The 25,775-nt window shown below is 37.2% G+C and overlaps 1 protein-coding gene across 2 annotated transcripts in view; it reads left to right on the top strand.

Annotated features, from left to right (window-relative positions):
- Positions 1-25,775, top strand: part of PTH2R (parathyroid hormone 2 receptor) — an 88,749-nt gene that overhangs the window by 13,056 nt on the left and 49,918 nt on the right. For both annotated transcript variants that reach the window (XM_032754725.2, XM_058439076.1), the window contains exons 2-4: positions 13,869-13,971; positions 23,467-23,577; positions 23,690-23,811. In XM_032754725.2, coding sequence (XP_032610616.1) covers positions 13,869-13,971; positions 23,467-23,577; positions 23,690-23,811 — 336 coding nt within the window. The remainder of the gene's footprint in view (positions 1-13,868; positions 13,972-23,466; positions 23,578-23,689; positions 23,812-25,775) is intronic.

Here is a 25,775-nt window from a genome sequence, read left to right as displayed (position 1 = left end):
TATCTATTCCATTAGTTCTGTTTCTCTAGAGAACCCTGACTAATGCAATGTACCTCTCAATGAAGATTGGAAAAGAAAGAAGGGATGAAGACAAAAAGAGTTTAGTTTTAGGTCTAACAAGAGTCTCTTGATCTTTGGTAATTTTTTTTTTTTTAGAAGGGGTTTATAATTCAGTGATGATGGATGAATCTCATATTAGTTTCAGGAAATTTGTTAAAGCTGCCAAAATGTCCTTCCTAGATTTCATTATTTATCTCTCGAAATGCATTAAGGATCCATTTTACATACATTGTAAAATTAGCCTTTTTTGCTATAACCCTGGAAGCTGAGTAACTAGGCATGTGTATAAAGAAAGAAGAGGAAGAAAATTCCTATGCCAAAATTTGTAACTGAGGTGTAGCTAGATGTTTTTTCTCTTGGAGGCAATCTAGTTCATTTGCAAGAAATGGTGTTGAAAAGACATGGATTTATTTATTTGAAAAATTCCGGGTCTGTTTGTTACAATAAAGCTGGTCATAAAAACACAAGTACTTGTTAAGAGAGAAGTACTGTTCAAAGGTGGGAATCTTTTTTTTTTAAGATAGTGTCTCACCCTCTCACCCAGGCTGGAGTGCAATGGCACAATCTCGGCTCACTGCAACCTCCTCCCGGGTTAAAGTGATTCTCCTGCCTCAGCCTCCCAAGTAGCTGGGATTACAGGCACATGCCACCGTGCCCGGCTACAAAGACGGGAATCTATGGTCTAACAGGAGGAGAACATCATTAGAATAAGCTGGATAAAATAAGAAAGCTAAATGGAAAATCCAGGAGTAACTGTGCAAGTCAGCCATCTCTTGAGGGAGAAACAAAGGCAAAATATTGCAGAAGTAGATCAGTCTTGCTTATCATTGCAAAACATGAAAAATCAATTTTAACTCTATGTTAAAATACAAATACCTTATGAGCAATTTTGGCTTTATTCTGTTGATTCTGTTATTTGCAGATGTTAGCAATACTTTTATAAGAAAGCCACGAGAATTTACTAGAAACTATTAAAACTAAAAAGAGTTCGTAATGTCACCAAGAATGACATTAAAAATAGGAAATAAAATAGCTTCCTTATGTGTAAAAAAACTACCACTTAGCATAATAAAACTATCCTATTAGTAATAGCGATCAAAAATAAAATAACTAGAAATGAATAGAAGAATTATGCTGAACCTATATGACAAAAAAGAAAGCTTCACTAAGGCTTAAAAATATAAACATTAAATAAATGAAGAAATATACCATATACTTATCAAAGGATGATGAAGGGAATGTCTCATATTTTCAGGAGCCTGTGTAAGTTGTGAGGGACTACCTAATGCATGATTCCTTTTGCACTCAATTTTTTTTTTGCTAATGAAGTAGTCTTAATATATTTGACCTTACTTTATCTCAAAATACTATATTGCACTTAATTTATAATGAACTTAAAATTTAATTGGTGTTTTTCATGGTTATAGTCATTAAACTAAACAATTCCTTAAAAACTTTAGCAGATGAATTTTTAAAAATCTGTATTTTGAGAGAATTATAGATTCGCATGCAATGTAAGAAATAATACAGATACTAAATACCTTTCATGTAGTTTCTCTCAATGGTAACATCTTTCAGTACTATAGTATAATATTACAATCAGGAAATTGACATTGATATAATCCCTCTGTCTTATGCAGATTCCATTGGTTTTATACATACTTATTTGTGTGTGTGCACATATATTTAGTTTATGCAGTTTTATCACATGTAGAGTTGCATGTGATCACCAACACAGTGAAAATATAGAATAGTTCCAGCATAGGAATCCTTTCATAGCCACAACCACTTACGTCTCCCTTCCCCGCAACACCTGGCAACTGCTAATCGGTTCTTTGTCTCTGTAATCATTATATGACTCTTAAAAATTTAACCGTGCTTTTTTTCTAAGTATAATTGGAGCTCTACAAATATCTATAATAAATTCACATGTAGTTAATTAAAATATAAGAGAAAAGGATGAGTAATAGCTTTGAAGGATGACAGCTCAATGTGATCGCATTCTTAATGTTTTCATTTAACTGTGTATGAGCCACACCACAGATAGATACATGTTTTTCTTTTTTTTATTAATTTTTTTTGCACACAAAACAATAAACATTTTCTAAAAATACATACAAACAAAAGGATGCATATCAAACATATTAGGAAGGTTGCACATGGGAAGACGGGGAATAGAAATGGGGAGTGGGAATTAAAGAAAATGAATGAGAGAGGGACTTTGTATGGATCAATGATAATAACTCAATCCTCTATTTGACAAAGAAGAAGGAGAAGGAAGAGGAAGAAAAAGAAAGTGGGATAAAGGATCAGAAAGGGAGGAAAATAGAAAAAATTAGAGTATGACTCCAGGGTAGACCTGTTTTGTTGTCGCTGGGTTGGTTGGTTGGTTTGTCTGTTGTATTTTTCATATGTTTCGCCATGTTGGCCAGGCTGGTCCCGAACTCCTAGCCTGAAGTGATCAACCCGCCTTGGCCTCTCAGAGCGCTGGGACTACAGGCGTGAGCCACCACGTCCAGCCGTCACATTGCTTCTGGCCTCCGTAGTAGACCTCCCAGACAGGGCGGTCGGGCAGAGGCGCTCCCCACATCCCAGACGGGGCGGCCGGGCAGAGGCGCTTCCTCACTTCCCAGATGGGGTGGCCGGGCAGAGGCGCTTCCTCACTTCCCAGACGGGGCGGCTGGGCAGAGGCGCTTCCTCACTTCCCAGATGGGGCGGCCGGGCAGAGGCGCTCCTCGCTTCCCAGACGATGGGTGGCCTGGCAGAGGCGCTCCTCACTTCCCAGACCGGGCGGCCGGGCACAGGCGCTCCTCACTTCCCAGACGGGGCGGCCGGGCAGAGGCGCTCCTCAGTTCTCTACATGTTTTTCTTAAATCATTTTCAATTTGCTTCTTGCATGAACAGGGTCATGGGAATTTTTAGAATTTGTAGCCAAATGTGCAAAATCAACTGATCTTCAGATTTAGCTTGAATTAGAGTTCATTATATGAAAGGATTAAAAATTTAAGAAGCCAAGACATTTTCATATTGTGTGTGTGTGTGTGTGTGTGTGTGTGTAGTGTCTGTGTGAGTATGCATGCTTCCTTGTGTGTGTTTGTGTATATATTTATGCTGTATATCTTATCTGTTTTTCTTTTTTAATGTTGAATTGAAAAAGGACTAAACAAAAAGTTTCATGGTTCATAATTTAAAGGTAGATGATTCAATAATATTTTTCTCAAAACTATAATGTTTATTATAACAGGTTTCTTTATTTTAAAGCAATATTATAGACAATACATTCTAAGTAATTAAAAACATGTTTTCATTGTTTTTTTTTATTTTTTTTATTTTTTTATTTTTTATTTTTTTTAATTTTTTTATTATACTTCAGGGTTTTAGGGTACATGTGCACAATGTGCAGGTTTGTTACATATGTATCCATGTGCCATGTCCCTTCCCCCCACCCCACAAATCCCGTGTGATTTCCTTCTGTGTCCAGTTTCATTGTTCAATCCCACCTATGAGGAGAAATGAGCGATAGTTTACTGAGAATGATGTTTTCCAGTTTCATCCATGTCCCTACAAAGGACACGAACTCATCATTTTTTATGGCTGCATAGTATTCCATGGTGTATATGTGCCACATTTTCTTAATCCAGTCTATCGTTGTTGGACATTTGGGTTGGTTCCAACTCTTTGCTATTGTGAATAGTGCCGCAATAAACATACGTGTGCATGTGTCTTTATAGCAGCATGATTTATAGTCCTTTGGGTATATACCCAGTAATGGGATGGCTGGGTCAAATGGTATTTCTAGTTGTAGATCCCTGAGGAATCGCCACACTGACTTCCACAATGGTTGAACTAGTTTACAGTCCCACCAACAGTGTAAAAGTGTTCCTATTTCTCCACATCCTCTCCAGCACCTGTTGTTTCCTGATTTTTTAATGATGGCCATTCTAACTGGTGTGAGATGGTATCTCACTGTGGTTTTGATTTGCATTTCTCTGATGGCCAGTGATGATGAGCATTTTTTCATGTGTTTTTTGGCTGCATAAATGTCTTCTTTTGAGAAGTGTCTGTTCATGTCCTCTGCCCACTTTTTGATGGGGTTGTTTGTTTTTTTCTTGTAAATTTGTTTGAGTTCATTGTAGATTCTGGATATTAGCCCTTTGTCAGATGAGTAGGTTGCAAAAATTTTCTCCCATTCTGTAGGTTGCCTGTTCACTCTGATGATAGTTTCTTTTGCTGTGCAGAAGCTCTTTAGTTTAATGAGATCCCATTTGTTGATTTTGGCTTTTGTTGCCATTGCTTTTGGTGTTTTAGACATGAAGTCCTTGCCCACGCCTATGTCCTGAATGGTATTGCCTAGGTTTTCTTGTAGGATTTTAATGGTTTTAGGTCTAACATATAAGTCTTTAATCCATCTTGAATTAATTTTTGTATAAGGTGTAAGGAAGGGATCCAGTTGCAGCTTTCTACATATGGCTAGCCAGTTTTCCCAGCACCATTTATTAAATAGGGAATCCTTTCCCCATTTCTTGTTTTTGTCAGGTTTGTCAAAGATCAGATAGTTGTAGCTATGCGGCATCATTTCTGAGGGCTCTGTTCTGTTCCATTGATCTATGTCTCTGTTGTGGTACCAGTACCATGCTGTTTTGGTTACTGTAGCCTTGTAGTATAGTTTAAAGTCAGGTAGCGTGATGCCTCCAGCTTTGTTCTTTTGGCTTAGGATTGACTTGGCGATGCGGGCTCTTTTTTGGTTCCATATGAACTTTAAAGTAGTTTTTTCCAATTCTGTGAAGAAAGTCATTGGTAGCTTGATGGGGATGGCATTGAATCTATAAATGACCTTGGGCAGTATGGCCATTTTCACGATATTGATTCTTCCAACCCATGAGCATGGAATGTTCTTCCATTTGTTTGTATCCTCTTTTATTTCATTGAGCAGTGGTTTGTAGTTCTCCTTGAAGAGGTCCTTCACATCCCTTGTAAGTTGGATTCCTAGGTATTTTATTCTCTTTGAAGCAATTGTGAATGGGAGTTCACTCATGATTTGGCTCTCTGTTTGTGTGTTATTGGTGTACAAGAATGCTTGTGATTTTTGTACATTAATTTTGTATCCTGAGACTTTGCTGAAGTTGCTAATCAGCTTAAGGAGATTTTGGGCTGAGACAATGGGGTTTTCTAGATATACAATCATGTCATCTGCAAACAGGGACAATTTTAATTCCTCTTTTCCTAATTGAATACCCTTTATTTCCTTCTCCTGCCTGATTGCTCTGGCCAGAACTTCCAGCACTATGTTGAATAGCAGCGGTGAGAGAGGGCATCCCTGTCTTGTGCCAGTTTTCAGAGGGAATGCTTCCGGTTTTTGCCCATTCAGTAGATATTGGCTGTGGGTTTGTCGTAGATAGCTCTTATTATTTTGAGATATGTCCCATCAATACCTAATTTATTGAGAGTTTTTAGCATGAAGGGTTGTTGAATTTTGTCAAAGGCCTTTTCTGCATCTATTGAGATAATCATGTGGTTTTTGTCTTTGGTTCTGTTTATATGCTGGATTACATTTATTGATTTGCGTATGTTGAACCAGCCTTGCATCCCAGGGATGAAGCCCACTTGATCATGGTGGATAAGCTTTTTGATGTGCTGCTGGATTCGGTTTGCCAGTATTTTATTGAGGATTTTTGCATCAATGTTCATCAAGGATATTGGTCTGAAATTCTCTTTTTTGGTTATGTCTCTGCCAGGTTTTGGTATCAGGACGATGCTGGCTTCATAAAATGTGTTAGGGAGGATTCCCTCTTTTTCTATCGATTGGAATAGTTTCAGAAGGAATGGTACCAGTTCCTCCTTGTACCTCTGGTAGAATTCAGCTGTGAATCCGTCAGGTCCTGGACTCTTTTTGGTTGGTAAGCTATTGATTATTGCCACAATTTCAGAACCTGTTATTGGTCTATTCAGAGATTCAACTTCTTCCTGGTTTAGTCTTGGGAGGGTGTATTTGTCGAGGAATTTATCCATTTCTTCTAGATTTTCTAGTTTATTTGCATAGAGGTGTTTGTAGTATTCTCTGATGGTAGATTGTATTTCTGTGGGATCGGTGGTGATATCCCCTTTTTCGTTTTTTATTGCATCTATTTGATTCTTCTCTCTTTTCTTCTTTATTAGTCTTGCTAGCGGTCCATCAATTTTGTTGATCTTTTCAAAAAACCAGCTCCTGGATTCATTAATTTTTTGAAGGGTTTTTTGTGTCTCTATTTCCTTCAGTTCTGCTCTGATTTTAGTTATTTCTAGCCTTCTGCTAGCTTTTGAATGTGTTTGCTCTTGCTTTTCTAGTTCTTTTAATTGTGATGTTAGGGTGTCAATTTTGGATCTTTCCTGCTTTCTCTTGTGGGCGTTTAGTGCTATAAATTTCCCTCTACACACTGCTTTGAATGTGTCCCAGAGATTCTGGTATGTTGTGTCTTTGTTCTCATTGGTTTCAAAGAACATCTTTATTTCTGCCTTCATTTCATTATGTACCCAATAGTCATTCAGGAGCAGGTTGTTCAGTTTCCATGTAGTTGAGCGGTTTTGAGTGAGTTTCTTAATCCTGAGTTCTAGTTTGATTGCACTGTGGTCTGAGAGACAGTTTGTTATAATTTCTGTTCTTTTACATTTGCTGAGGAGAGCTTTACTTCCAACTATGTGGTCAATTTTGGAATAGGTGTGGTGTGGTGCTGAAAAAAATGTATATTCTGTTGACTTGGGGTGGAGAGTTCTGTAGATGTCTATTAGGTCCACTTTATGTAGAGCTGAGTTCAATTCCTGGATATCCTTGTTAACTTTCTGTCTCGTTGATCTGTCTAATGCTGACAGTGGGGTGTTAAAATCTCCATTATTATTGTGTGGGAGTTTAAGTCCCTTTGTAGGTCACTGAGGACTTGCTTTATGAATCTGGGTGCTCCTGTGTTGGGTGCATATATATTTAGGATAGTTAGCTCTTCTTGTTGAATTGATCCCTTTACCATTATGTAATGGCCTTCTTTGTCTCTTATGATCTTTGTTGGTTTAAAGTCTATTTTATCAGAGACTAGGATTGCAACCCCTGCCTTTTTTTGTTTTCCAGTTGCTTGATAGATCTTCCTCCATCCCTTTATTTTGAGTCTATGTGTGTCTCTGCACGTGAGATGGGTTTCCTGAATACAGCACACTGATGTAAAGCAATATTACAGACAATACATTCTAAGTAATTAAAAACATGTTTTCATTGTTAAACCTTCTTTAGAACATAAAAGCTTCAGCTACTCTCAAGGGAATCACATTCGTGAGAGTGACATTGGCATTTAAGAAAAGGAAAATAAAATAATTATAAGTTCATATGAACTTTTTTGAGGCCTGTCGGAAAACATGGAGTAGAGAGTTCATAAAATCGATTTGTTACTTGGCCCATTCATACTGGAGTATATGAGAAACCCTGAATTCCAAGCAAAATTCCTTCTTATAGACCAGCTCAGTTTTCTCTCATACTGTGGAAAATAGAATGGCTAGCTGTATTAGAGTTCTTCAGGGAACAGAACCAGTGGGATATATATACAAAGAGATTTATTGTGAGGAAGTGATTTACACAATATGGAGGCTGAGAAGTACTAGGATTTGCAGTAAGCAAGCTGAAGATCCAGGAAAGCTAGTGGTATAATTCAGTCCAAGTCTGAAGGTCGGAGAACCAGGGGAGCTGATGGCATAAATCTCACTTTGAGGGCTAGAGAAGATGAGATGAAATGTTGCCAGGAAGGGAAAAAAAGCGTGCAAATTCCTTCTTCCTCTGCCTTTTGTTCAACTTTTCTTCAACAAATTAGATGAGGCCCAGTTACACTGTGGGAGGGCAATCTGCTTTGCTGAGTCTACTGATTCAAACGTTAACCTTGGATGAAAACAGACACACAGACACACTGGAAACAAATGTAATCTGGGCACCCATGGCCCACCGAAGTTGCTACATGAAATTAACCACCACACTAGCCTAGAAGGGAATTCATTTTTAACAAAACATATCCTTGTGATCCTTTCGAAATTCAAGTAAAAATATATAAATGTTATAATAACTTTCCAAGAGAACATTATATTTGTTAAGTAGACTTCACTTTAGGAAAGATATATTTTTTGTAAAATTATAAAATAATGATATCTAAAACATTTTTATATACCTTTTTTAATGATCACCTGTGGTAGATTCTCATTTGCTAGAATGAGGTAATATTTTGTGGTTTTTTTAAGTGAGAGAAGAATGCTGCTTTTTTAAAAAAATGATTTCTTTGGTGATAATTGTAAATTCACATGCAGTTGGAAGAACTAATGAGAGAGAACATGTGTATCCTTTACCCAGTTTCCCCCCTTATCACTTGTAAGATAACATCTTATAAAACTACAGTAAAATATCACAACCAAGATAATAACATTGATAACCGTCAAGATACAGAACATTTTCTTCCCAGAAGGGTCCATTCTGGTGTTCTTTCTAGCCAAACCCCCTTCCTTTGCACTTACCACCCCTCAACTCCTGGCAACCACTATCTCTTTTTCATTTCTATAGTTTAATTTGTGTATTCTTCCTTTTTTATCTTGGTTGGCTTTCTAGAAGCTTGTCAATATTATTGGTAATTTTAAATCACCAGCTCTTTGTTTCACTGACAGTCTGCATTGTTTTTCTGTTTCAATTTCATTGATTTCTCCTCTTATCTTTATGATGTCCTTCTTCCTACTTGCTTTGGTTTTATTTTGTTCTTCTTTTTCTAGGTTCTTGAGGTGGGAGATTATATTATTGATGCAAAACTTTTCTTCTTTTCTAATGGATGTATTTAGTGCTATGCATTTCTCTTAGCACTGCTTTAGGTCTGTCCCACAAATTTTGATATGTTGTTTTTGTATTTTCATTCCGTTCAATGTACTTTTGATTTCCCTTGAGACTTTCTTTTTGACCCATGGATTGTTTAGAAGTGTGTTTAGTTTCTAAGTGTTTGGAGAGTTTTGTTATCTTTTTGTTATTGATTTCTAGTTTTATTCCATTGTGGTCTGAGAACACTGTGATCTGAGAACTCTGTATGCTTGCAATTCTTTTAAAATTGTTGAGATTTGTTTTATGACTCAGGATATGGTCTACCTTGGTATTTGCTCTGTATGTATTTGGAAAGAAAGTGTATTCTCCATTGCTGGGTGAAGTGTTCAGTAAATGTCTATTAGATCCTGTTGGTTGATGGCATTGTTGAGTTCTATATCCTTGCTGATTTTCTGTCTAGTTGTTCTATCAATTGTTGAGAAAGGGGGTTGAAGTTTCCAACTGTAATTGTGGATTTGTTTATCTCTTCTTTCAGTTCTATCAGTTTTTGCTTCACATATTTTGCAGCTCTGTTTTTTTGATGCATACACATTTTTGAGGGCCATGTTTTCTTGATGGAGTGACCCTTGTATTATTGTATAATGTCCCTCTTTTAGTCTCTGGTAATTTTGTTTGCTCTACTTTATCTGGTACTAATATAATTGGGGAAGTGGGATTATCACCTTATTACTGCTCATAGAAATAGAAGTTTTGATTCCTCCGTCAGCTATCACTGACACCTATGATGGGCTGCTCCATGGTCCTGATGGGTGGGGGTATGAGTTCTGCTCCTCATGTGGCCTCCACTGACACCACAATGGGAGTAGCCTTGTTACTGCGAGGGTGACTCTCCACTAGGTCTTCTCTGACCCCCCTCCAGCAGAGAAGTAGAGAGACACTGTGTTACTGTCAGGAGGGGTGGAAGTCCAGGCTTCTCATATGCAGATTGTGAAGAAATGGTGGGGTGTCCAGAAGCCTTTGTTTCAGGCCAGTGAGAGGGAATGTTTTAGTTCTTTACTTTGCTCTTAAACCATTCTGGGAGGTTGTAGGGGTCCCTTGTCATTTTGGGTTGGGTTTGTGAGACAGCATGTCAGGCAGTGTTCTTGTATAAGTGGTTAGCTGTCCTTGTGTTGCTAGCTGTCCTTGTCTAAGCTGTCCATGTAGTAAACTGTGGTTTGGGAAAATTTCTTGCGATAGTTCCCGTTATCCAGCAAATCATGTGTGAGAGCCCTGCCTTCATGGGTCTGCCCTGTTCCACTTGCCAAGGCTTGACACAAGTTACTCTAGTTTGGATCTTACAACTTCCACGTTTCTCTGGAAGCATCACTGATCGACTCTCCTGTGGGTTGGTTTTAATTGTCCCTTGGTGCTGAGATACACCTGTCCTGGATTGTTGGTCTGGTCTCACATTGGGAAGAAGTGATTGGCGACTAGGAATCAGTATCAAAACAGTTTCAGCCACATTTGAGCAACAAGCCTGACCTGGAGAAAGTGGCTCTCAGGCTAAATCTTCCCGGAGTCCACTGTTAAGTTCAATTTTGTTGGTTCCATAAGTGTTGGTTATCATTTGAAGCATTGGCCCAGCATTATTCTATCAGAAGTGTTGTTTCTATATAATTGGGGCATGACACAGTTAGGTCCAAAGTTTAAAGGAAATAATACAAAGTAAAACCAATAGGAGCATAACGAATTTATTTTGTAGAATGATTTTGAACCAAGAGGCCAAGCCTGAGGCCAAGAAACTAAGCAAATCAAAAGACCATTGAGAAACCAGGTGAGACCTGTTGTAGCCATTGAGATCAATGGACTAAATAAAAATTTTTAAAACTCTAACGAAAAAACTAATGGGTTCATGAAGCCGCAAATCAAGATCAAGCAGAACAAAATAATTACATAAGATTGAATACTTCTTAAAAATTATAATTTTTATGATTTTAAGGAGAGTACATCATCGTGGAGGCAATGATTTATGACTTGCAAATCACATGTAATGAGATGGAGTAAAAAGCTGAACCCTTGAGATATTGAGGTAGGAGGCGGGGCTCGGAGACCAGACCAAACTGAGGACTAGCTAAAAGAGGGAAATGGTGGAAGCAGCTTTCCATAAGACACATCCTCCAGTGTTCCATGCCAGTTTACCATTGCCATGGCAACACTGAAAGTTACCACCCCTTTCCACAGCAATGACCCAATGACCCAGAAGTTACCACCCTTTTTAAAGAAATTGCTATATAATCTACCTCTTAATTTGCATATAAGTGGGTATAAATATGACTGCAGAACTGCCTCTGAGCTGCTACTCTGGGCAGACTGCCTAGCCCTGCTCTGCAAGGAACAGTACCTCTGCTGCTGCTGTATACTGTCACTTCAATAAAAGTTGCTGTCAAACACCACCAGCTTGTCTTTGAATTCTTCCCTGGGCAGAGCCAGGAACCCTCCCAGGCTAAGCCCCAGTTGTGAGCTGCAGCTTTTTCTGTGGTGTTTTCCCAGGCTGTCTTTTTTCTTCCTTGGCTAGAGAGCAGGCTTCTCTTGAGACTTAAATTTTTCTGCCTGTGCCTATTGATATTCCAGGGTTTCCAGCTTCTTTTACTCCAAGTTGGGGATGTATGAGGCAGAAAGAAAACCCAGGGAATTTACCACCATGTTGTTTTCCAGGATCTGTAGCCTGCTCTGCTATCTTCTCTCTGCCTTTTAGAATATTGTTATATCCATTTTATATGTAATGTGTAGGGCTTTTGTTTATATTTACTGAGAGGAATTGGGGAAAGCACATCAACTCCATCATGCTGGAAGTTCCAGAATACCTCTTAAATTAAGCTAACTTATGGATTTATGGTTACTTAAAAATTGAATAAATGTGAATATTGGGTTAATTATGAAGATTTTCATATCTTGACATTAAAATTGGTATCTATATTTACAACTTTAGGGGCTTTTAATAAAGTACAAATTACCAAATTAGGGCTTCTCTTAGCTATCAAATATGTGACAGATTGGAATTTAACATTTTATTTCAAATCATAAATGATCACTTGTCCAGGAAAAGTTACTAACATCTATTTTTCTAAATGTAACATTTTGTTTTGGGTACAATTGTTGCTTTTGGAGAACTAGACATTGGAAATGTAAACTGCTCTTCTGTTTGAAGTACACTATCATTTTAATGTCATGCTATGTTAAAGAGTGCTTGTATCTATAACAAAGGAATAAAAGAAAGCAATATAAAAAACAAGTACTTATTTGCTTTTACTGGAAATGACTGATTTGGTTTGGCTGTGTTCCCACCCAAAATCTCATCCTGAATTGTAATCCCCATAATCCCCACATGTCAAGGGTGGAAGCAGGGGAGGTAATCAGATCATGGGGGTGGTTTCCCCCATGCTGTTCTGATAGCGAGTGAGTCTCATGAGATCTTGTGGTTTTGTAAACATCTGGCATTTCCTCTGCTTGCACTTACTTCGTCCTGCTGCCCAGTGAAGAGAAGGTGCCTCCTTCTCCTTTGCCTTCTGCCATGATTGTAAGTTTCTTGAGGCTTCCCCAGCAATGTGGAACTGTGAGTCAATCAAATCTCTTTCCTTACCCAGTCTTGGGTATTTCTTCATAGCAGTGTGAGAATGGACTAATACAATGACTAAAGATCAATTTAACAGATTGTGATTTAGCACATTCTGATCATACTTGCTCCTGGCTAAACTGACCAGATGTTTTAGAACAAAATATCTTTAGAAGCTGTAGTTTATAAGATGCATAGTTTCTGGAAAAGGTTATCCCTATAAAAAGGCTGCATTGTACACAGAAAGAAATAAAAAAGAATATTTTCAAGTAAAAATGGTACAAGGGATGATTTGAAATATTTGCGTTTGATAATTGTAGACAAATTTCTCTGAATCAAATGTATAGTTCTGAAATTTGGTCACAATTTACACAATGTTTTCTAGGATTGAAGTAAAAGGAAGTAACGGTTTAACTGAAAAAAAAAACAGCCAGGAAAAAAACAAAACAAAACAAAACAAAAAACTTCAGTTGTGCCTGACTGTTTCTAGAGAACGAATGGGAAGGAGTCAATTTTTCCTGCCATGCCCACTCAGAGACTCGTGTGTTTCCAGTTCATTCTCTCTTTTTGATATGTGAGATTTTAGGCTCACTTTCAGTGTATCTACTTATAACTCAGAATCTGTTTTGTATTACATTGATAGATAAATTCTGGTATGTATTTCAACCCCCAAAATTAGTTTTTGCTTATTCTCTCATTTCCTAAAAAAAATTTTTAAAGTAAATATGGACATTGAGCTATGAATATAATCCAGAAATCTCCAAAACTATGTATCTGACTATTCACTGAGATTCTCTTTGTGCTATAAATATCTTAGAAAATAATACCCAGCTAAGCATCTCCCAAACTGTGAAACAAATTAATGTTTGTTATTTTAAATCGCAACAGTATTTTGGGATGTTTTGTTACACAGCTATAGGTGATAAATACAGATGGTTCCTTCTTTAAGGTTCTGTTCCTCTGGAACCAACCACTCTTGGTAGTAAATAAATTGTATCATGTTAGATGGAAGCATAATATTGCAGGAAATTGTATATTTTTTGTATATTATTTCTATTTTTCGTAGTATATTATCTCTAATATAATTATTTTATTTTTAAATATTTTTTCTTAGTATAATATCTCTATTTTATTTTTTTCATAGTCTATTATCTCTAATATAATTACCTAACTATATTAAAATTTTCTCACTTCTTCTGGTATGGGATTTTTTAAAAGGCTAATCAGGTAAAAGTAAAATTCTAAAATCTTACACATTGATGGATTTTGAATTTTGATTCAGATAAAGGACTATTTCAAATAGCTTGATATCAAAACTCATTTTCAATTAGATTAGAAGGTGAAATAATGAAAGCTTGTATCTGGCTTGAAAAAAACATGATGAAAATGTTTGTATTTTGTTCATTTCTACAGCTGGATTCTGATGGCACCATTACTATAGAGGAGCAGATTGTCCTTGTGCTGAAAGCGAAAGTACAATGTGAACTCAACATCACAGCTCAACTCCAGGAGGGAGGTAAAGATGCCAAGAAAATTGGCTCTCCTTCTGCCTCCTATCCGTTCTCATAAAGATTGCACATTTCCCTCCTTCTTTAGTGTTAGGGAGATCCTTATCAGTCAATCCACATTTCCATGTGGAGGGGTGTGCAGCAGAATAACAACACTCTTTTCATCTCTACCCTACATGCTTTTCCTTCCCTGTGGAAAAAGTGACTTGCCTGATAGTGAGTATGAGAATAGCAATTGGGCATGTGCACATCAGCCTATCGCTTAGTCCTTTCTTCAGGGTTTGTCTGCCTGTAGAGAGCATGCATACTGATTTGCCCTTGACCATGCAGTATGCTTGGAGGAGTAGGCTCTGTCCCTGTGGACATTGCCTCTATTATAAAATATGCAGTTCAAAATCTACTTCATACTTCTCTAAATGCCAATAAATGTGACTGATTTCTCAATTGTTTATGATCAGAGAATGTGGTCTGCATGATACTGAGTTTTAAAAATGTGTTGGGATCCCAGCACTTTGGGAGGCCGAGGCGGGCGGATCACGAGGTCAGGAGATCGAGACCACGGTGAAACCCCGTCTCTACTAAAAATACAAAAAATTAGCCGGGCGTAGTGGCGGGCGCCTGTAGTCCCAGCTATTCGGAGAGGCTGAGGCAGGAGAATGGCGTGAACCCGGGAGGCGGAGCTTGCAGTGAGCCGAGATTGCGCCACTGCACTCCAGCCTGGGTGACAGAGCGAGACTCTGTCTCAAAAAAAAAAAAAAAAGAAATGTGTTGGGATGGCTGGGCACGGTGGCTCACGCCTGTAACCCCAGAACTTTGGGAGGCTGAGGTGGGCAGATCACCTGAGGTTGGGAGCTCCAGACCAGTCTGGCCAACATGGTGAAACCCTGTCTCTACTAAAAATGCAAAAATTAGCTGGGCATGATGGCGCATGCCTGTAATCCCAGCTACTCGGGAGGCTGAGGCAGGAGAATCGCTTGAACCCAGGAGGCGGAGGTTGTGGTGAGCCAAGATCGCGCCATAGAACTCCAGCCTGGGCGACAGAGCGACTGTCTGTCTCAAAAAAAAAAAAAGTGTTGAGACTTAATGTCTTATATTCTTGTCAATTTTGATAATTTTCCATGTGGTCTTCAAAGGTATGTATGCCCTCTAATTTCTGAGTACAATGTTTTATAGTGTCCACTAGATTAAGCTTCTTAGTTGTGTGGTTCATATATTCTGCATCCATAATGATTTTTTAAATGTGCTTGACCTATTATTTTCTGAGATATATATATCTTAAAATATGCTACTATGATGATGAATTTTTCAACTTTTCATTGAAAAATTCATTGGATATTTTTACTTCATGTATTTTGAAAATATGTTAGGAGGTTATTTAAGTTTAGAAATATTAGATTTCCTGGTGAATTAAACCTTTTGTAGATATGCAGTAGCCCTCTTTATCTCTAGGATACTTGTCCTTTATATTTAAAAAATATGTACAATTTAAAATTACTATATTAAAAAAATTTAACAACACTAGTTTCCTTCTTTCTTGGTTAGTATCTGTCTTGTGTATCTTTTCCAATCCTTTAAAAATGTTTTAATTGTGATAAAATATACATAGCATTAAATTTACCATTAAAATTTTTTTCATTGTACTGCTCAGTAGTGTTAAGTATATTCGCATTGTTGTGCAATCAATCTCCAGAAATTTTCCATCTAAATTGACACTCTGTACCCATTAAATAACAACTCATATTTCCTCATTCTTTTATTAAACTTTTCTGTATATTTACATTTGAGGAGTATCTTTTACAAACAGGACACACATAGAGTTTTTCTCATTATCCATTCTGATAATCTTTGTCTATTAACTGAAGAATTTAGCTCAATTACATTAATTGTAGTTACTAATATACAATATTTGAGTTTAATTCTAAAATCTCATGTGGGCTTTCTATTTCACCAGCTCTTCCTCTGCCCTTCCACTTCCCCAGTTCCAACTCTCTTCTGGATTGATTGAGACCTTTTTCTCATTTTATTCCATCCCCTGCCACCCCCAACTAGTATGGAAGATATGTGTTATATTTAATTCTTTTAGTGGTTATCCTAGAAATTTTTCACATATATTTAATTTCAGAAAGTTTAAAGTTTATCATTCGCTTCCTTTTTCCAAATAATAAACACAGTTTGAGATACTTTAATTGCTTCCAAATTATATGCTCTTTAGTTCTACCTTAATTTTATGTTATTATAATTTTTCTTCTTTGAATAAAATGTCCTTTATTTATATATTTTTGAATCTTTATATTAGAATATGTTTATAGTGATCTCAGTTTTTGTCTGTTGGAAAGTGTCTTTATTTTGGTGTCAACCTTGAAAGATACTTTTTCTGGACATATGATCCTTGGTTAAAAATTATTTACTTTTATCACCTAAAGATACTGTTTTTTTTTTTTTTTTTCTAGCTTCCATTGTTATTATTGACAAATCAATTCTCAGCCTTTGTTGGTGATTAGCTTTTTCTGTCTGGCTTTTTGTTTTTGAGAAGGAGTCTCACTCTGTCACCCAGGCTGGAGTGTAGTGGCATAATCTCAGCTCACTGCAAGCTCTGCCTCCCGGGTTCACACCATTCTCCTGCCTCAGCCTCCCGAGTAGCTGGGACTACAGGCACCTGCCACCATGCCTGGCTAATTTTTTTGTATTTTTGTATTTTTGTATTTTTTTAGTAGAGATGGGGTTTCACTATGTTAGCCAGGATGGTCTCGATCTCCTGACTTCGTGATCTGCCTGCCTCTGCCTCCCAAAGTGCTGGGATTACAGGCATAAGCCACCATGCCCGGCCTCTGTCTGGCTGTCTTTAAGAACTCTTTAACATTGATATTCTGCAGTTTCACTCTGTATCTAGGTATAGATTCATTGGATTTCCTGAATCTGAGCATCTGTATGTTTATTTGGTGATTGGAATATTTTAGTTATTTTGCCTCTGAAATTTTGCTCTCCTTTATCCTCTCTCTTATCTCCCTCTGGAACTTTAAGAAGACAAATATGGGACCTATTCATACTACTCTTTGTGTGTCGATGTCTTTTGTATTTTCCTTTTCTTTCTTTCTTTACTGCTATTTTGGTAATTTCTTCGAATATATTTTCCAGTTTGCCAGCTCTTTGTTCAGCTTTGTCTAACAACTGTTCAATCCATCCATTAGTAAATTTTGATTACATTTTTATTTTCTGAAGTCTTCATATTCAATTTTGATAGTCTCTTGCTCCTTCAATATTCTTTCAAATTTCTTCTTTTTTTCCTAGACATGCTTTATATGCTGCATATGATAATTGTAATATCTATAGACTGCTGGTCAATGCTGACCACCACACATGGTGGCTTATTTCCTTGTGTGTCTAATGATTTGTGATGAGCAACCTCATGAGGTTCTTGTTTAAAGAACATTTTCTTTAGAGAAAATTTGTGTTTGCAACTGCAAGGTGCCTAGATGAATTATTGACCTAAGTCCAATTTAAACTAAATTTAGATCACACATAAATATGGGCTTGTGGTTAGAAATGTTTAGAGAAGAATTTCCCCTCCACTGTTTTCTATTCCAACTCCAAATGTACCCAAGAATGACACAAACCAATCTCTTTCTGAAGGATGGTTTTATTTCTTGCCCACCCACTTATTGGGAGAAGCGTCATCTTTTGGGGGTACTGACTTTCTAGAGGGGTCTCCTGTTCAATTTCTCCACCCCATCAGGCCTCAGGCTCTTCTTTTGTTACCTGAACACCAGCAAAACTCTAAGTAAACAGGTCAATAGAAGCCTCTAAGGTAAACTCCAAATGTAGAGCTTGCTGCTCCTATATTTCTGGCTTACAATTTATTCCTTTACTTTACAGCCAGCTAAGCCATATTTAAAGAAAGAAGGCTTTTACATTAATATAGCCTTTGTAGGTATCTTGTACTAAGAGGAAGCTTTCTGAATGGCTAGTCTAATAGTGTCTGAAAAGGGAATCACTCATGCAACTTCTAAAGAATGCTGATCCTAATATCTTAGATATGGAAATCTCCTAACAAAGAGATACATCATCATGAAAAAATTTGAAAGCATTATTATCTATGATGGCTGAGTAAGCTGTTTTCTATGAAATCTTATAAACTGTTGAGCTAGAAGATATTTCAGAGATCACCTAGGCCAACATTATCATCGTCAGTGTCCCTTTAACAGTTCAACAAATATTATTATGTGCCCAGAGTAAGCTCTGAAAAGTATGAATAAGTTTCTGTCTTTTCTCTGTGGGGTTAATGGCTTAATAAGGAAGGCAGGCATCTTTCAGGATGGTGTATGATTTTAACAACAGAGGTATTTTAACAACTATAGAACCACTGAAGATGAATCTTAATTAATCAGGGAAGGCTTCCTGGAAGAATAATGATCTCATCTTAAAAGTAAAGAAGTAGGAATTAGATGTGATGAGGGGAAAGTATGACTGTATTAGTCAAAGTTCTCCAGAGGAACAGAACTAATAGGATATACGTATATGTGAAAGGCAGTTTATTAGAAAGAATTGGCTCACATGATCACAGGGTGAAGTCCCATGATAGGCCATCTGCAAGCTGGGGAAGAAAGAAGACAATAGTGGCTCAGTTAAGTCCAAGAGCCTCAAAAACAGGTAAGCCTTCAGTCCGTGGCCAAAGACCTGAGAGCCCCCAGCAAACCACTGGTGTAAGTCCAAGAGTCCAAAGGCCGAAGAACCTGGAGTCTGATGTCCAAGGGCAGGAGAAATGGATGGAAGCATCCAGCACAGGGGAAAGATGAAAACTCAGCAAGCCAGCTTGTCCTACCTTCTTCCCCCTGCTTTGTTCTAGCCAACTGGAGGGTGCCTACCCTCACTGAGGGTGGGTCTTGATCTCCCAGTCCACTAACTCAAATGTCAGTCTCCTCTGGCACCACCCTCACAGGCACATCCAGAAACAATACTTTGCCAACTATCTAGGCATCTTTCAATCCAATCAATTTGACCCTAATATTAACCATCACAAAGACATTTCAAAAGAGGAAATAGGATGGGCCACGATAAGCAAGTGTGCGTCAGTCACACACCATATGAATTATACATAAAAGAATAAATTAACTGGTAGTAAACTTAGGTCACATCTAAAATTTGTGAAGATGTGGATGATGTGAAGCATGTAGATGAATAAATACTAAAAGAAAAAAAACACTTTCTTCAAGATCCTTATTTGCATGGAGATCTTTTTCTATGCAAATAAGACAGAATTAAATGTGGTCAAACTTTGGTTTACCTTTCAATTAAAATGTCTAATTATATATAAATTGACTCAAGTGCTCTTTAAAATTGTAAAACACTAGAATGACATTTTGAATTCACTAGCTAATTTCAGGAATTTTCATTTTTATGTTCTTCTAAAATCAAGAGATGCATATCAAAATATTTAGGAGTGAGCTGTCAGACTGTCTATACTTTACTTTAAAAATCTGTAGCAAAAAATAAATTAGATTAACTTGCAAAATATTAGCAGCTGTCAATTCTAGGTTATGAGTATATGATTTTCTGTTTTATTTATGAAAGATTTTTTTAATAAGAGAACATAAGAACATAAAAGTTTTCCTAATGTTTATGAAAGAGAGAAAAGGATATATAACTGCAAATATTCAGCTATAAAACTATTCAAGTACTTAAAAAACAAAGATAAAAATATTATTGATCCAAAATATTATTTCAAGTGTGGTCACATTTTGTTTGAAAAGAGAAAAACGTTTTCCAAATTTTAGATTGTTCTGTGTAAATGTCATGGTTTGACAAGCTTCACTCATAATTAGTTTGTCCTGGCACACAAAAATAATTACAGTTATAATTAATGGTGCTAATTTATAAAGAGAGATGGGGAGCCATTAGTCAATTAATTAGGTCCTTGCCAAATAATGAAAGTATTTACTCACATTGGATGGCAATCTGATCAAGGAGAGAGTGCTAGTTAAGATCTCTATTTTTGGCCAGGCACAGTGGCTCATGCCTGTAATCCCAACACTGGGAGGCCGAGGCGGGCGGATCACCTGAGGTCAGGAGTTCAAGACCAGCCTGACCAATATGGTGAAACCCCATCTCTACTAAAAATACAATACCATCATAGTGGCGGGTGCCTGTAGTCCCAGCTACTCGGGAGGCTGAGACAGGAAAATTGCTTGAACTTGGGAGGCGGAGGTTGCAGTGAGCTGAGATGGTACCACTAACTCCAGAGTGAGACTGTCTCAAAAAGAAAAAAAAAAATCTCTATTTTCTATGTGAGATTCATGGCTTCTTCAATTTTGTTCAACCTTCTGTGAACATTTACCATTCTCTTTGTCAAAGAGCAACCAAAAAAATAAGCATGATCTACAGAAGTATTTTGGGAGAGTGTCAGTTTTCTAAAAATTGGGCAGCATGTGTGAGGCAGTATCTTGTAGGGAATGAGAAAACTGTCCCTTTTAGAGCACGAGGAAAAAAAATTTCCATGGCAATTTAAAAACTATATAATTATAGAATAAACTGGCCATTGGCTTTTGCTAGAAAACAGCACATGACATTGCAGCATACGTTTTGGAGGGATATCTAGTTACCGAGAAATAAGAATGTGTGTCCAGGTCCAATTTATGTAATTACACAATAGATACTGGGCACATATCGACTGGACAGTTCAGATATATAAAGACATGTGACTTGTTAATGAAAAGGTGAATTGAAAGATATCAAGATATACTGTTGAGGGCAAAGGTGGAGTTGTTGGGAGAGGTGGAGTCATTACATTCTGTATAAATGAAAAGGAAAACATACAAACAACAAAGCAGATAATGGTGGAAAGAGGCAGGTGGAGCTGTGCACCAGAAGCAGGGGCCAGTGGGATGGGCTCCTTCCTTGCCTGTGATATGTAAAGCTCGGGCTTTTATTATGTGAGCAAAGCAAGGCTTTTTCTAAGAAAAATGTTTTTGGAAAGACATTTTCTTTTCTTATTGCTTCGGCAATGCACAAAGCAAATCAAGTATTTGTTTCTGTGTGATATGGTGGATGCTAAGAAGTTAATTTCAGGTTCATAACTGAATTTATTTTTCTGTAGAGATCAGTGTTTCTGTAAGGTTCTGTTATGCTGACTGTTCAAAACTAAGCAAACAACTTGACAAAATGAACATTAGCTAGAACAAAAATCCTCAGCACAGTTAGTGTAACTGGTAACTAAAAAACTGAGAGAGCTATAATGGGTAGTACTTGTGGTGGCAGAACGATGGCCCTCCAAGGATGTCCATGCCCTAATACCTGCTGTTGTGCCTGTGTATGCTGTGTCACACGGCAGAAGGGACTTTGCAGATGGAATTAAGGTTATGGACCTTAAAATGAGGGAGCTTATTCTGGATTGTCTGAGTGGGTTCCATGTGATCATACGGGCCCTTTAAAGTGGAAGAGGAAGGCAAAAGAATCAGAGTTGAAGCAGAAAATGAGAGAGGAGGAGAGATTAAACATGTGAGAAGGACTCAACCTGCCTTGCTGACTTTGAAGATGGAAGAAGGGGGCCATGAGCCAACGAAAGCAAGCAGCTTCTGGAAGTTGGGAACAGCTCTCAGCTGACAGCTGACAGCAAAGAAATGGGGACCTTGGTTCTATGTCTGCAAGGAGCTGAATTCTCCCAACCACCCAAATGAACAAGGAGACAGATCCTCCCTCAGAGCCTCCAGAGAGGAATGCAGCCCTGCCCAGCCCTTGATTTTGGCCTCACGGGTCTACAAGGAGAGAAACAGCTGAGTCCAGCAGACTATTGACCTACAGAAATAGTGAAAAAACAAATTTCTGTTATTTTAAGCTGTGAAGTTTGTGGTAATCTGTTACAGTAGCGATGGAAAACTAATACAGCAGTCATTGAAGCCATCTCTTTTTGAGAAGTTGGGGTATAATTTGGCTGACAGGCTGTCTTCTTGGAAGTTCAGTTCATCACTAATTGAAAGGAGTCTTGCAAGAGCACAGAGAATTGACACTGAATATTTGTTAATCCTCCACCAAGTGCCAGGTGCATTCCCGGAATGTGGCTAAAGCTTGAGACAAAACAGGCAAAAACCTCAAGTTTCTTAAATCCTGTGACTTAGGAATATAATAATAAAATAACACCCAATATTGGAAGGTGATGAGAACTCAGGTGAAAAATACAGCAGGAAAAGGTATAAGGAAGATTTTGGGATGCAATTTTAGATAAGCGTGTTTACTTATAAGTTGACATTTGAGTGAAAATACGAAGGAGATAAGGGAATAAGTCTGTCTGGGTGAGAGGGCAGATCCTATGTGCACTTCAGGCATTATAAAAACTTACGTTTTGAGATGGGGAGCTGTTGGAGGATTTGGGGCTATTGTGTCAAAAAGGAAAGAAAGTGTGAAGCAGGTTTACTGTGCACTAGTTACCAACTTGTCTGAGTCCAGTGAGGCAGAATACCCAGAGCATGAGTTATATGAAATGGGTTTATTACTCAGAGGTAGGCAGCAAGGAACAACAGAAGCCTAGAAGTCATTGATAACTGGTGCCCCACGGTTCGGGAAAGCTGCCTGGGCTGGATGGAATCTCAACTGCTCATGACCTGCGTGCACCACAGCAGAAGGACCCCATACAACAGCCCAACCCTGGTTATATATCTCAGGGAATACAGAGTGCACTGGGCTAATGTCTGGAGACATCCTGTTTCTAGGAGGGCTTGGAACTGAGTCTGGACTGTTCCAGGCAGTTCCTCACCCCTTATCTCAGCATGTTGCATTCCCAGCACATTTTGTAGTTATTCTTGAGAACTACAAGAAAAAGGGGCAGAGAGAATTGGGTTCATCCAATGCCACCCAGAGAACTGTCCTGCAGAAAGAAATGTTGGAATCAGGAGGGCCAGTCATAGACTATTGCACTCATTCAGGTTGGAGATGAAGTGGCTTGGACTATCGTGGTGGCAGTAGATATTGTGAGAAGTGATGAAGTTCTGGATTCATCTTGAGAAGAGTAGAGTTCATGAGAATGTTGTTTGAGATGAATGTTAGACTCAAGGAAAAGTACTGGTAAAAAGATAAACCTGAGTCTTGGGGCTCGCCAGTGAAGTGCGCTGCTTCAGATGTTATGATCTTTAAAAACAGTTTTCAAGAATCTAGTGTAAAAATGTAGTTACAACTATGGTGGTCAGAAAAACTTTACCACAGAAGTGGTTCACAATGATTTCCAATGTTTCTTATAAATTAATTGCTATAGCTACCATAATTAGTATGCTGGAATAATCTGAATATTTTTGATGTATGCAAAGCAAATGTTCCTATGAATGAGCCTTTGATGAAGCCACACAGATGAATTTTGGGACATTTGCATCATATCTATTCTATCTAGTTTCAAAAACTACCAATTTGTTTTAATTTTGCTATAGACAATGACCTAAAATTTTGTTTTTTGAATGCATTCGTTCTCTGGTTCCAACTACGTTTTTCTTTGTTTATTTACTTTAATTTTTTTTTCTCTTTAGATGGTAATTGTTTCCCTGAATGGGATGGACTCATTTGTTGGCCCAGAGGAACAGTGGGGAAAATATCGGCTGTTCCATGCCCTCCTTATATTTATGACTTCAACCATAAAGGTATTGAATTTTTCTGAAATGATTAATTTAAAACAAACATTCACTTGTCCGTTTTCTTGGTAATAGATTCTAAGGGAACTGAGCGATCTCAGCATCTTTCATGTCTTTACAGGAGTTGCTTTCCGACACTGTAACCCCAATGGAACATGGGATTTTATGCACAGCTTAAATAAAACATGGGCCAATTATTCAGACTGCCTTCGCTTTCTGCAGCCAGATATCAGCATAGGAAAGGTAATGGAATTTTTCTATTTGTGAATTCCTAAGGGAAAGCAGAATCATGTTTTAATGCAATTCTCAATTGCCAACCATTATATATAAAAACCCTCTTATTCCACGACACAAGGATCATAAAAGATAAAGGCAATGTTGCAATCTTTTCAGATGCATATCAATCATTCTGGTATTTTCTATAGGCTAGAGCTACCTGGCTGAGATACATACATCCATACTTATACCTGTGTGTGTGTTATGTTTGTTATGTTGGATTACATTGTTTACATTGCATTATATTATGCTATATTATGAATAAAAATCCCAATAGGTAGTTAGTAACATGATTCGTGATTTCTCCTTAGTTACCTATGAATGGCTACATCTCATCTGTATATTCCAGAAGGACCTTTGCATTTTAGAGGTGTATTTTCCACCTCATAAGATTTACCAATAGATGATCTCATTAGTGTATAAAAGATTAGAGTTTTAGGATTAAAGGGGAGCAAGGGGCATCATATAAATCTTCTAGCACAATATCTTAATTTCAGAGATGTGGGTCAACTGAGAACCAGAGATTAGGTGTTGGTCAAAGTGACATAGCTTGGTGGCAAGAGGGTTTAAAATAGAGCCCTTATGTCCTAATTTCACATCAGTGCTGTTTCCAATATAGAAATCATATGTAAACTTTGGGATATTCTAGAGAGTTACTTTTAAGTTATAAAAGTTGGTTTAAAAGTCGTGTTTAAATTTATATCACTTAGATGTCGTGAGTAAAAATGCATGATGATATATGCATATGATGCTAAGAGTTAATGTGATGAATTAGCTTTATGAAAACCCTGAGAATAGTCCATCATACATAAACCCTTCGAATTTTTGACATATTTCTTTATGTCTGGTGATGTTTTGGGGAGGTGGGGGAGAGAACAGCAGCAAGAGAAGTAGTGAGTTGAAGGTTTCTTTGATTTTGCATTAATAGAACTTCCTGTCTTAACTTTCTGCCTTAATGAGTTCCTTAGGAATTGGCAGAAAGACTTTCAGTTATCTGTTTAATTGTTGAAAAGCTTCTTAGATAAAATAAGTCAATATAAGGAGATTGTTAGGTACTCTACAATGGAACTAACATCAACATTCAGTTAAGCTAAAATGCTTCAAAAGAATTTCAGTCTCATTGATAGAAATAAACATTCACTGATACTTAGTGTACTCTGTGATTATCTTCATTTTTGCATTACATGATGAAAAATACAAACCTTTCAGAGCTGTTAATGGCCATTAAATTAAATCATGGTTTTATTTATACTGAACTCTAATCTTATAACCATTTTCTGTGATTACTGTGTATTTTAAGAATAAAAATAATTAAAGATGGTTGATGTACTAAATATATATGCTAGTTTATGTAAAATGATTTTAAAGTTAATAGAAAATTTGAAGAATTGTGTTAGTATAATTTAGCCTCCTTAATTAAAAACACAAACAATGTTTTCTATTGTTTGCAACCTTTAATAATTTAGAAAAATCCAAGAAAAAAATGTCTAATAAGAAAACTAGGTATCTCCTGAAGTTTTTACACACAGTAGGGCAAAACGATATTACTTATTTGTGAGATATAAATTATTAATAGTTAATAAAATTTTTTTATAAGGAAGGAAAAGCAAAAAACTAAAAAAGTGTACATTTAGAATAAATGCCACATTTTTATCAGGAAAACAAAACTAAGATATTTTTGAGCACTATTTTTTTCTCTAAATTTTTATATAATTGGCTTGGCAAAATGAGGTAATTATTTTAGTTAAAAAAGGGAAGGAATTCTAATGATAAGTCACAAGATTATTAAATTTTTTAGAGTGTGTTATTTAAAACAGTAGCATACCGTAGAAACTACCATGTAATACATCTCCTATCCAAAGGCTAGATGTACTTTTGGAAAGCCATTTAGCAGTATATATCTAAAAACTTCAAAGGAATAATATTTTTTG

The sequence above is a fragment of the Hylobates moloch genome, unplaced genomic scaffold, assembly GCF_009828535.3.
Source record: "Hylobates moloch isolate HMO894 unplaced genomic scaffold, HMol_V3 SCAFFOLD_1, whole genome shotgun sequence".
Classification (NCBI taxonomy): domain Eukaryota; kingdom Metazoa; phylum Chordata; class Mammalia; order Primates; family Hylobatidae; genus Hylobates; species Hylobates moloch.
The sequence above is the reverse complement of the archived record's forward strand: the minus strand, read 5'-3'. Positions and strand labels throughout refer to the sequence as shown.